Source organism: Candoia aspera, chromosome 13 (assembly GCF_035149785.1).
Source record: "Candoia aspera isolate rCanAsp1 chromosome 13, rCanAsp1.hap2, whole genome shotgun sequence".
In the NCBI taxonomy this organism is placed as follows: Eukaryota; Metazoa; Chordata; class Lepidosauria; order Squamata; family Boidae; genus Candoia; species Candoia aspera.
In genome coordinates this window covers 8,038,832-8,051,580 of record NC_086165.1, presented here as the reverse complement: position 1 = coordinate 8,051,580, position 12,749 = coordinate 8,038,832, and the positions used below count along the sequence as shown (strand labels likewise).

Below are 12,749 nucleotides of genomic sequence, written 5' to 3'. Positions count from 1 at the left end.
CTGAACATCTTATCTGAATCCAGTTAACTGTGAATTGTTTATGCCATTAACCATGGCTATACAAGCCATGGCTTGGTGAAACAATGAACCCAATCAGTGTTTGCCTTCACACATCGAGCAAAGCCACACCTTAGACGTATGCGTGAGCCAGACCATTGTGTTGAAACTGACCACAATTTGGGCAATACAGTCTCAGACTTGTGGCCAATCTGTAACTGTAGCAGTATACACCTTGTGGCACCACTGTTTTTCTTCCTACTAGATCAAGTGTGGAAGCCTTTCTGTTTTGAAAACATTCCCATAGATTTGCCATGCCAGCCCCTTGAAAAGAAAGCTAGCTGTACTCAAGTGATCCTTACCTTAATGACTTGTTTTATGCTACTGATTGCCATGTTCATAAAGGATTTCAGCATGCTGTCATCGTTCACATAATCTGCATATCTTATGCACATAAAGAGGATATGAGCTGGGAGGCCAGGAATCATATTTACTACTACTCCACGGGGTTTCAGATCTGCATGAATTCAAGAATTAAATTTATCATTTATTGGAGACTAAAGTAGGTTTGCAGGCTTTTAAAGAAAATGCCACCTTCAGTTAGATTAAGGTTTCTCAGCCAGGGTTCTGTGGCACCCTAGGGTTCTGCGAGAGATCACTAGGGCTTCCCTGGGAGATCATGATTTATTTTAAAAGATATTTCAAATTCGGGCAACTTCACATTGAAGAGGTAAGTTTTATTCTTTATTTTTAGTTCAAGGTGACTGTCAATGCATATATTCAGGCCTACCCATGAAACGAAGATAAGAATTCTGTAACTTCTGGCCAATATTTGAGCCTGAATATGCAGGGGTTCCCCAAGGCCTGAAAAATATTTCATGGGTTCCTCCAAGGTCAAAAGGTTGAGAAAAGCTGAGTTAGATTGTTTGGAATTCTACAATACAGAAGGTGCACCAAGCAACCAGGAAGAAGGAAAACAGTTCACTTTTCAAGCTACTATGGGCTATTTTGTACTTTCTGCTCATTGACAACACCCATCAGGCCGAACTGTATTTGGACAATCACACTATATAAAACAGAACTGCCTACAGCTAAATGGGTAGCCACAGATATTATGAAAGAAACTTTTCAGAAGGCACAACATTGTTTGAAGTGCTCTGGAAGTGTACTACCAAAGCAGGACTAATAATAGAGAGGAAGACTCAGGATATGAGCAGAGTTAAGTGCATTTGGAAAAGCATAGGTAAATACAATAGCTGTACTATTACAAAAGGGTGGAAACAATATATTAGAAGCAGAGGTGTTTGTGGATGGATAACACCTTCACAGAAAGAAAGGAGAAGAGAGATGTAGTGCAAACATACTAAGGTGTCACACGTGCTACAGGTGTCAGAGAAAACAATCAATGGGAGATGTAGTTTCAATTAGCTACATCACTGATACAGGCTCTACACTGGAAAGACAGAGACGGATACAGTACATAATATGGTTGTATTTGAGATAGATTTGGAAAAGCTGTGCCACCCACCCAAATATTGTTGAACTATCAGCATCTCCACCATTAGACATAGTGATTAAGGCTGCTCAAAGCTGTAAGTTCACAACAAGGTCTCCATCCTTTGTGAAGACCCTTCAGGGAAGAATGAATGAAGGGAAAAGGTCTCAGTAACAATTTGATTACAAAGAGTGTTTCTCAGATGCAACTTACAGTAATGGTAGATCAGAGTAGAAAAAGGGAATTCAGGATTCTGGAGTCTTCCAAGGGTTTAGCTCGAGAAATGAACAGTTTAGAGAAGTTACAGAAAAAACAAAGACAGGAGACCCATTCTCCCCTACACAAATATCAGACCGAAGGAAGGGAGGGAGGGAGGGAGGAAGGAAGGAAGGAAGGAAGGAAGGAAGGTTGGTTGTAAGTACTGATCACAGCCCAAAGTCTTCAGTAACATAATCTTTGGTGTTGTCTATGACTACTTGAACTGAAATTCAAAATGTTACATACCAAGGATCAGATTTTGAACAATTTTTGCTTCATCCTCCTTTCTGTACTGCAACATTCCCATGTATTCTCTCAGCACAGAAGATAGGGACTCTTCACTGACTGTTTGGTATCAAAATATAGTTACTTCCAGCAAAAACTCCACTATATCACAAAATTGAATTTTAAGATACAAAGCATTATGTATGAAAAATTCATTTACAAACAAATCCTTCGCCACTAGGCTCCAAAACAGTGAGGATTTCCTTCATTCTTAACCATGTTCATCCTACTTTTAGGCATATACAGCATCAGAATTATTCCTTTTATCAAAATAGAGAAACTATGCTACCATTTTTCAGCAAGTGTGTTCAGAAGTGGCTCTGGTGGCCTCAAAAGAGTATCTTACTCGCCACACCCTGTTTTAAATTTTGAAACAAGAGTTTCTGCAAAAACAATGGAGATCATACTACAGAATTCTACAGAGATGCTTTTTGATGGTCACCACATAGATGCAGACATGGAACACTGTGCTGAAAACTAGGGTTGGGAACTTTTGCTTAAACACTATGGGAAGTTTAAACGTTAAGGGCAACACGTGGGGCCATTACACGAAGGACATTTTGTTGGCAGAGGAATTAGGCAAGGATGTCTCTTGGGACTACTATTGTTCAATCTGTATATCAATCCTCTTGTGGCCAAGAGGGATAATCTAGCTCATCATCCCCTAAAACTGAAGGCCAGATACTCTGTAATCCTTCTATATATGGATGATGCTGTGCTGCTATGCCAGACACCAATTGGTCTAAAGCAAGCGTTACATCCTTTAGCTGCATATAGCAGTAGAGAAGCTCTCAAAATTAATTATGAAAAAAAACTAAGGCATTAGTATTTGCTAAGCATCCTAAAATTTATGTCTGAATGTCTGAAACTGAATAAGCACCCAGTCAAACAAGTGTTTCATGCTTCTGATTAATGCAGGGCACACATGGAGTATGTTGCCCACAATGCACCCTGCAGTCCTTTCATTATACCAGAGATGCATTATTCATACCTGCTGGTGAAAGGTCTCACTCACAAAAGCAGAAGAAGGAGTCTAAAAGCAATGGAGGTCCCCAGATTGACCATAATTTTGGTCTGATTTTCCACATAGTTCCCAATATACCATGCTTTCCAACAGTTTTAAAACATAGACATTAAATGTTCTCACCCGTTTCAATTGACTTTCTAAGGGTCCTGATCTGATCCTGAAGTTTCTTTATCAATCTGTCCTTCTTATCCAGCTCTTCTTCTAGATCCTAGGATGTCAATTGAGTTGAGGAAGCAAAATACACATTAAAAAGGCCTTTGTCAGTTATGGGAATGGAATCACCCAACTGTATCCTTACCTAACAGACAACATTTTGGTTGGCTACTGACCAACAGCAAGCATGTTAGAAAGCCACCTTCATTCTGACATGGAATACCATTTTTTACTCTGACATGGAGTAAATCCACTTTTTAAAAGAAAGTTAATGTAAGCAAATGTATGACCAATCATCTCTCCTACTGAATTGCAGATGAAGGAGAAGAATCATGAGACTTGCTTATCTTTCAGCAGTTTATAATAAACTATAATAGCAAGCATGTTAGAAAGCCACCTTCTTTCTGACATGGAGTACCAACAGAGTAGAGCAGTGTTTCTCAACCGTGGCAACTTGAAGATATGTGGACTTCAACTCCCAGAATTCCCAATGCTGGCTGGAGAATTCTGGGAGTTGAAGTCCACACGTCTTCAAGTTGCCACGGTTGAGAAACACTGCTCTACTCTGTTGGTACTCCATGTCAGAAAGAAGGTAGAGGAGTAGAGGCTGAATTTGCAAGCCTTCATCTCAAGTTGATAGGTATTTCATCAATTAAATCCATTTTTTAAAAGACAGGAATTAATGTAAGCAAATGTACAAGCAATCATCTTTCCTATATAGTTGCAGATAAAGGGGAAGAATGGTAAGACTTATCTTTTAGCAGTTTATAATAAACTATTTCCAAGAATCTGGATCTTCCTTACTGTGTTTTCCATGGTAAGGGACACCACATCCTGCCATATTTTGCTTCCAGTCCCATTTGCCCTTTCAGGCTCTTTCTCCAGATGATCATTGTCCCTCGGAAACTCTAGAAAAGTGGGTATCATCTTTCCTTTAGTATACATTTCCTTTCGAAGTGGCAGGGCTCTAAAAAGCATAACATTTTTTTAAACTTTTTTTTTCTGTGCACAAAACTGAGTTTTGCTATAAAATGTTCTATATAAGTTCCACTTTCTATGCTTTTGAAGCTCACTTCTTTATCCCAGGGTCATAAAAAAATAAAAAACCCTCCTGCCCTTCCTTGTTTAAAGAGGGGGCTGTTCTGCAGAAATCAGCAAGTGAAGCTTTGCACGATATGAAGCTATACAAGATCAATTTCTAAACAGCTATTCAACAAAACCTTTAGATTGCAAAATACAGAAACCCTTTCTGAAATAAGTGGCAATTTCTTACAAGTGGCCAACATAACTACTCATTTTAGGTCTTCCTTTCCATCTAATCTGGCTGTGTTTGTCAACACAAGTAAGCACAAACTAGCCAACCATATTTTAGACTAGCAAATTATACAAACTCAACCCCATATAAGCTAGTTTAAGGTTCAGGAAATTGTGTGAACCCAGAACATATAATTAATAGAGTAAACTGTGGTTAAGTTAATCATGGATAAGCCTGTTACGAAACTATTGCCTCTAAAGTTCAATGCCCAGATAAATCTAGATTATCATTTTTTCAGATTTAAACCTGCTTACTGTTTTTGTGTCCCCTCCTCATCTGGGCTTTGATGTGACCAATCTTTCATGCCTTCCATTTTCTCTTCAACAATAAAGATGAAGGTTTAATCAGTGAACTCACATTTAATACCTTGAATATGATAACAGTAATCATATTTTTACACGCTAGAATATTCAGAGAGAGGCTGGATGGAAGAATATGAAGCAACAGAGGAAAACAAAGGAGTGAAAGAAGGGGAAAGAACTAGACATTTGCAAAGTTCATCAAACAGGCCATCCAGACACATAATATGAATGATACAGCAAGATTCGCAAAATACAATATGACCTCCCATTTAAAAGAGAAAACAATTTCACAGAACATGAATAATTAAGACTTTATAAAGTACAGCCTATCATCCATCACTGGCTGTTACTAGGCAGCGGTTTATGGATGGCAGAGTTTTAAAGCCTAATAAAACATGAAGATGATATAGAACTTAAAATCTTCCAATAATAGCTCTCCTTTTTTTAATCACGGGCAAAATGAGACACCCGGCCCACTTACGGAACCCAGAGTCTTTCTCTTGAAATACCTTTGCCTTCCTGGAAGATAGTATTCTCAGAAATAATTCTAATATATTTACTTAATTTATTCTACAGTTAATGCTATTTTGTTCAGGTGTATTTTTTATCCTGTTTGCCTATTCCTGCCCAATCTAGCAGGGAAATTAATTATGAGTAAAGAGTGGGTGTGTGTGCATGTGTTATTATCAGCCCAAATCAATCCCCTGCAGGATTGTTGGATGTTATACTCTCTTTGTTTTATGTTATGAACTGTAATTTAGCACCCTGGTCCAATGAGAGTTGGTAGATGGATACTTTTTGACTTCCCAGTCTTGGACTAAGAGAGTAACTGGCCCAAAGTTATCCAGCCAGCTCCATGCCTAAGGAAAGGTTAGAACCTGGGTCTCCCTGTTCCTAGTTCAGGACCTTTACAACCAAACCATCCTGGCTCTTGGGCTGAGAGGGAAGAACTGGCTCAAGGTCATCCAGGAAGCTTCCATGGCTGAGGGGCACCAGAACTTAAGACCTTCCCACTCCCCACTCCAGTGCCTTCACCACTACACCACATTGGCTCTCATATCCATACAAACTGTACATACACTGTGTGTGTATGTATGCGTGTATGTAAAAACGCACAAAAATGCAAAATTCAGCATGTTCAATGTATATGTGATGAAATGTCAGGCGAGTGTAAAGACATCAGAGAAAAAATATCTGAGTCCTGGAAAGGTCAAAGGCATGAGAAAGAAACTCAAAATAACAGCACCTTGATTGGGGTAGGTATAAGTTGAAGTAGAGAGGGTCGTTGGCAGGCTTTCAAGATTCTATTACAATACCCTAACTGCATTAAAGTAGATTCCAAGACTCCGAGTGACTCCTTTTTCCTGGCCTGGCTTACCTTGAAGGGCTGGCAATATGTAATCAATCTATCTAGCCCAACACTTTATTTTTACTGATTGTGGCCCTCCCAGATCAGAAAGCATTTTCCAGACCAGTTCCATCCAACAGGAGCATGGGTGTCTGCAAAGGAGGGGAGGGGGACACAGGAATAATGTCCCATGCAATCATGACATCATTGCACAAATGACATGCGTTACATAATCCATGTCATCTCTGTGATGACATCATGACATGAACAGTACCATTCTGGCTTCCACTGGATAAGCATACCGAAAACTAAAACAGTGACTGAGTCTATGCACACCACTCAACCTTATTCCTGTCTCACCAGGGTAGAAAATCCATAGCAAAAAAACGTAAGTGTTTGCAGAAATTCTCCCCATTATGCAAATTACCGTTATTCTTTGCAAGTTCATCTTGAAGACGATTCTCAAGATCCAACTTCTGCTTCTGAAGTTCAGAAACCTGCAGCTTAAGACTGGGCATCATCTTCACCAAAAAAAGGAGTGGAGGTGGAGAAGAGTCCAATAACTATGTCATTCAACAGCTCTATTTTTATAATAATAATAATAATAATAAAAATAATAAAAATATTTCCCCCAGTAATTATTATACACTTTCTTTGAACCAGTCAAAGAGATCTCACAAAACCAAGCCAGCAGTTTGGGGACTGATAGTTAAAGACAGGCATCATGCTTGCATGCAAGAACTGCAGGCCAATTTGTAGTATCTACGGCTGGTTTTGCTAACTGCTTACCTGTTTCTATTCAGAAGCCATTTGGTTCTAGGAGATATTTCTAAGTTCTATAATAGTCCTCACCATATTTTCTGAGGTTAGCCTGGCAACCTGGAGACGAATACTTTCGTTAGTGTCATTTTCTTCTCTGAAGAGTTTCTGTAGGTGGGTGACTTCTTGACTAAAATGGTTTACTTTAGAATTCAGCTCTTCTATCTCCCTTTCATAGCTCTCTTTCTGATCCTGGAAATGTCTTTCCAAAACTCTGCAGGAGGAACAAAAATAAAGTACTGTACAATAAACAGGACAGCAGTATTAAGACAATGTGTATCTCTGCCAAGAGCAAAAGCAACCCAGAAAAAATTCCTTTGGCCCCAATTCAGAAAAGTTGACTTGCTAACAAGGATAGTACTTTTTTGATTACATAGAAATTCTGGCTAATTGTAATTCTGACAAGTTTCTTATTATACCTTTGCTAATTATTGAGCACTGATTTGATGTTAATAATGGTTTTGGTCACTTCTATACACAGCATTAATGTAATGTTACTTCAATATTTTTACTTAGTTTTATATAGCTTGTAAATCTCTTTTCCCTTTTTTCTTTTCTACTTTTTCTCAGGGTTGTGCTTCCAACGATCTATTAAATAAAAGGAAGTTTCTTTAAAAAATCATCCCATACAAACTTATTCACTTCCACAACAAGTGTGCAGAAGAATGGATCACTTCCTTCATTAATTAACACCAGCCATCCTCAATTTGATGCATCCAGAAAGACTAAGCTGGCAACTTTCAAGGCTAAATTGAAATACTAAAGGATGCACTTTCATTAGTTCTGGATGGCATCAGGCCAAGAAAGTTGTATCTAAACAGTAGGAACCCCAGCAATTAAACTACAAACATGTTGAAGAATCTCTACATCTGGAAATATGGAGACCCACAGAGGTTACCTTACCATGGTTATTCTAACGAGCTGGTGAGAGTTGAAATCAGTATCTGGAGGGTCATAGGTTCCCCACCCTGATATGCAGCTAGGTCAGAAAAATTATACTGAATCATAGAGTTGGAAGGAGCTATTTAGGCCAGAGAGTTGAACCTCCTGCTCAGTGCAAAAATGCAAATTAAAGCATCCATGACTGATGGTTGTATAGCCTCTTCTTGAGCATTTCCAAAGAACAGGAGCCCACCAACTCTCTGGGTAATTGGTATTGGCTTAAAAGTCAAGTTTAAATGACTTTTCCCAGAAAAGTTATTCATCTAATGGAATGTACTTCTTTTACTTGCAGGAGAGTCAATTAACACATGACATCAAATCCTTAGTATCTACAGACCAAATACCCAGCATTAAAAAAAGAAAGTAAGTTGAGATAACAGAGTAGGTTTAAATCATGTCAGAGGTAAGCTGCTGAAATAAAAACTGTTAACTTAAGCCTTGTAGTAAACAGACCCACAGAACAGAGCTACTGACTTGCATTTTTGACAGTCAAGACATTGCTATTTCTTTTCCATAATGTTTGAGACTGATTTATGCTGAGTCAGCTTGTGGGTATCTACCTCAATACTATCTAACCAGATTGAGTGTATCTCCCCAAAGATCTAGAAGTATCCAAGACTTAGTTTTATGAATCTAAATATACAACAAAGTTATCTAAGGCTTAGTTCTAGGAGTTTTCAAACAGATGAATTGATTTCTACTGTTTACTGAAGTTCTCGTAAACAGAGTGCAGGCTGCCAATGTTTTAGCCAAAGAGAAGGAGAAACACAGTTTCTACTCAGTGTCTACTGTCAAAAGCCACTGAAAGTCAAAGTCGACAATTCCAATTGACCACGGATTTGGTTTGCAAGCCAAAAAATTAGGAGGAGTCTGGTAGCAACTTTTCCAACCAAGACATTTTATTAAAACCATTAATGGTTTTATTAAAAACCATAAGCTTTCATGATCTGAAGCTCACTTCGTCAGTTGCAGAGAGTGGCTAGACTGATGGGGGATTAAAACTGGGATGAGGTGGGGAGGCAACAAAGGTAGAGGAAGACAAGTTGGTTACGCAGGTCCCATGATTACAGGTACCCTATCAATTAACAATTGTTATGTGTTAAAAAAACAATTGCAATATGTTAAACACTATCAAAGCACCATCACAGGCCCCAACAAGTATACACACAAGAGTGTGTTGATCCTCTAACACAGTGTTTTTCAAACTTGGCAACTTTAAGATGTGTGGACAGGCCCTAGCCTGGGAGTTGAAGTCCACACATCCTAAAGTTGCCAAGTTCAAAAAAAAACCCCTGCTCTAATGAGATATATGCCATCATCTGCCAATAATGCCTCTCTGGATTCTACCTAGGACAACAGGACAACCTCTGTACACCATAAACCTTTCCAACCTCTAATCCTTTAAAGCAGGGTGAGGCAACTTTCCTTTTATGGGATCAATAGAGAATGGCTTTTTTTCCTTGTTGCTGCTACAATAAAACTCTTTTACACACAAGCTGTCCCCCACATGAAAGCAAAACTGCTCTGGTTTTCTTCAGGATGATCTCACCCAAAGCATTTGGAAAACTGCTTTCCAGAGATCACATGACCTCATTGTCCCAATCAGTGGGTAAAGACTGGGAGCAACGCAGGGCAATTTGTGGCCCTCCACTTACTGGAATTCAATGCAGTAAACAGAATGAACCTCCAGACACCTTCAGAAATAATGGCTTAAGTCCATTGTGTGCAAAGTAAATTGGATGATCCACTTAAAATTTACAGTTAGTCAATTATGTCTTTACACAGAGTACATAAAATGACATGAATTGATGTGAATGATTCAAATTTGGATTTAAAAGGTATTTGGGATAAACGGAAATCCCTTCTGTTAAATTAAGACTTTACTATACAAGCAGATTTATACTATAGCTTCCAGTTATGATAGAGGACCAGAAACCCTGTTTCTCCACATCTTCTGCTCCATTGTCATCCCCATGCTACGGGGGACATTAATTTTAAGCATGAAGAGCGTTCCCCCACTCTACTAAAGTTCACAAGTTACTGCTGCAGGGCAATATAGGTCATCATCTGGCAGCTTCATTACAAGATACCTGACGTAAGCGTTGTGCTTCCATTATTCCTACCAATACGTGACTCAAGGCTGTCTCCACCCAAATGAGAATATAGCTCACCGTGTGGCTTTTTTCAGGCCTTCATAAGCAAACCAGAGTTCACCATCTTCATTTAAATGTTCCAAGTCTTCAGCAGACAATCTGTTTATAAGGCAAAAAGGGAAGGTGGGGTGGGGGGGAGAGGAAGCATGTGATTTGTGAAGCAGAATTGGAAGCTGCTGCTGTTCTGACAAGCCAACAAAGGCACATTGATACCTGCTTCTCATGTATGTAAAGTCATAGCTTTCTGAGAGTTGCTTTGTAATGTCGGACATCTTCTCTAAATGAGAAAAGAAAAGAAAAGCTACATGCATGCTGGGTTTCCACTTTGACCACACAGTCTTTGTGACTGCATCAATTGTTTTGCTTCAGTAATCAAGTTTCACTTAACAGCTACAGGTCAGCTTTATCTAGTTGGTTGCCTTCCAGATAAATTCGAATTGCATTTCTGGACTTCCATTACCATTACCTTCCATTTCCATTGCATGCTGGCTGGGGATTCTGGGAGTTGAAGTCCACACATCTTAAAGTTATCAAGGTTGAGAAGCGCTGGGCTAGACCATGAACTTTCCCACTTTGTCCTTCACAAAATGGTCACATTGAAAGGGATGAATATCCCACTAATGCAGTATATTTAGTCAGGAAGCAGTTTTGCGAAATGCTCATTTTGAGTTTTTGCCAATTAATTCTCCCAATTTCCCTCTTTTTGTCCAAAATACCTCTGTATTTCCAGGGTCATGGTATAAAAGTACACAGATGAGTTCAAGATGGAAGGGTACATAATTATAGCCCTTGGAATGTGAAATCCATTCACCGGCAGATTTTAATTATGGGAATGACTGATGTTTTCAAATTACCTCTCATTTCACGCTTCTGGTACTGTAGTTGCTTCTCCGCATCCAGTTTTTGAATCTGAAGGAAGTCTATTTCTTTTCGCAATTCCGAGATTGTCTAAGTTCATTAAACATTTATAGAATGAGACACAGTTCAATGAGATGGAAATAATGAGGAAAAAGGAGGATGCTACAATAGCAGATGAAAGCACGCTTACTTGTTTTTCCCATAAATGTATTCTGAATTAAAGTGGAAGACAGAACGACGATCTTTAGTATGAAATATTTTGAGGAGGAGGGTTCAACAATTTCATGCCTGTCAGAGTGATAGGGGTTCCTTGTCATTTCCTGATCTTAGAATCAAATTATCTGATCCATTGTTGTTATTTTAATGTTAAAGGAATGTTTAATGTTTAATGCTATGTAAATATATTGAGAGCTTTTCCACCGAACTCAAATTCCTTGTATGTCTAATCATACTTGACCAATAAAGTATTCTATGCCATACTATGCCATGCTATGCCATGCCATGCCATGCCATGCCATGCCATGCCAATGCAGTGGTCCAGATATTAATGTTACATCTTTTGGTGACTATTCAATAACCAAAATGTGTGTCTCCTGTCTCTAGGCTGGTGACAAATCCTGACCACTAGAGGACTTCTTTCCTTTCCCACTTGCATCCCCATTCAGTCCCAAACATGAGATGAAAACCAGTAATTTGGAATTATTTTTAAGTATTACAATTAATTGGGCTCAGGCAGGAAGACCTTTTAAGGTAGGCAGAGACTGGTGAAAATAAGAGTAAAATACATTAACAATGTGCAGCATGCGAAACTGGGACTTTGCATAATGCAAGAAACAATCCAAAATTAATATGCACCTGTTTCATTTGTTATCCTACCTTTATTTGATTTGTAAGTTCCTCTATTTCTGTTTTCAGGTCATCCTGAATTTGTTGCATTTCCTGAACCTGATTTTGCAGCTGGGTGTTTTCCTCTTTGAGCAATATTATTTCTGCATTGAGGGACTCTATCTTTTTTTCATAATCTTGTTTCTGGCTCTGGAACTTTTTCTCAAGTGTTCTACAAAGATTCAGAAGGACATCCTCATCTCTCTAGGAATACAATTCTATAAATCTAAGCCACAAGTAAATCACAGACGTGTAATCTATCTCTTGTAGATGTGGTTGGGGAATGTAACAACAATACAAAATGTATCTGAAAATATGGTATTTTAAAAAAGTAGGTGATAGAAGAACAGAAACAATAAACTAGCAGCATTACACAAGTATAAATTTCACTCCTTTCTTCCAGCACCCGTATTTTAATCGGAAGATATACATGCTAAAAACCTTGAAAAAAGAAAGAAAATGAAACACCCTCTTTGAATGATAGGAATCATCTGAAAATCCATGGAACTGATTTAATGCAACACGGTGAGATTGCAGAAGCACACAGCTCATGCGATTAGTAAGATGTTGGTAACCAGTCTATCCACATGATTACGAGGTCATTCTAAAAGTCACAAAAGTTGTGTTGTTATTACTCCCCCTGGAGATCTGGAACTGTAATGGCAGGCCTTATTAAACACTTTTAATTTCTGAATTTATTTTTGTGGAAAAAACACATATACAAGAGCCCTAATAATTCTCAGCAAACTTCCGCACTGCATGCAGCGAAGGGAGTCATGCTAATTTTTGCAGGGTAGAGCCCATATTCTTTAGCAACTGAGTATGTATACCGTCTGCTTACAAATCCGACTTAAATTAATACCTCCTGCTAGAACCATCTTCACTCCTTTTAAAAATATTCACTTTCTTTGC

At 38.6% G+C, this 12,749-nt stretch overlaps 1 protein-coding gene across 2 annotated transcripts in view; it reads right to left on the bottom strand.

Annotated features, from left to right (window-relative positions):
- Positions 1–12,749, bottom strand: part of MYO5C (myosin VC) — a 40,387-nt gene that overhangs the window by 8,236 nt on the left and 19,402 nt on the right. For both annotated transcript variants that reach the window (XM_063313951.1, XM_063313950.1), the window contains exons 23-33: positions 11,829–12,009; positions 10,949–11,042; positions 10,308–10,371; positions 10,113–10,193; positions 7,033–7,213; positions 6,608–6,701; positions 4,785–4,848; positions 4,020–4,182; positions 3,183–3,270; positions 1,997–2,095; positions 360–514 (exon numbers count right to left, since the gene is read on the bottom strand). In XM_063313951.1, coding sequence (XP_063170021.1) covers positions 360–514; positions 1,997–2,095; positions 3,183–3,270; positions 4,020–4,182; positions 4,785–4,848; positions 6,608–6,701; positions 7,033–7,213; positions 10,113–10,193; positions 10,308–10,371; positions 10,949–11,042; positions 11,829–12,009 — 1,264 coding nt within the window. The remainder of the gene's footprint in view (positions 1–359; positions 515–1,996; positions 2,096–3,182; positions 3,271–4,019; positions 4,183–4,784; positions 4,849–6,607; positions 6,702–7,032; positions 7,214–10,112; positions 10,194–10,307; positions 10,372–10,948; positions 11,043–11,828; positions 12,010–12,749) is intronic.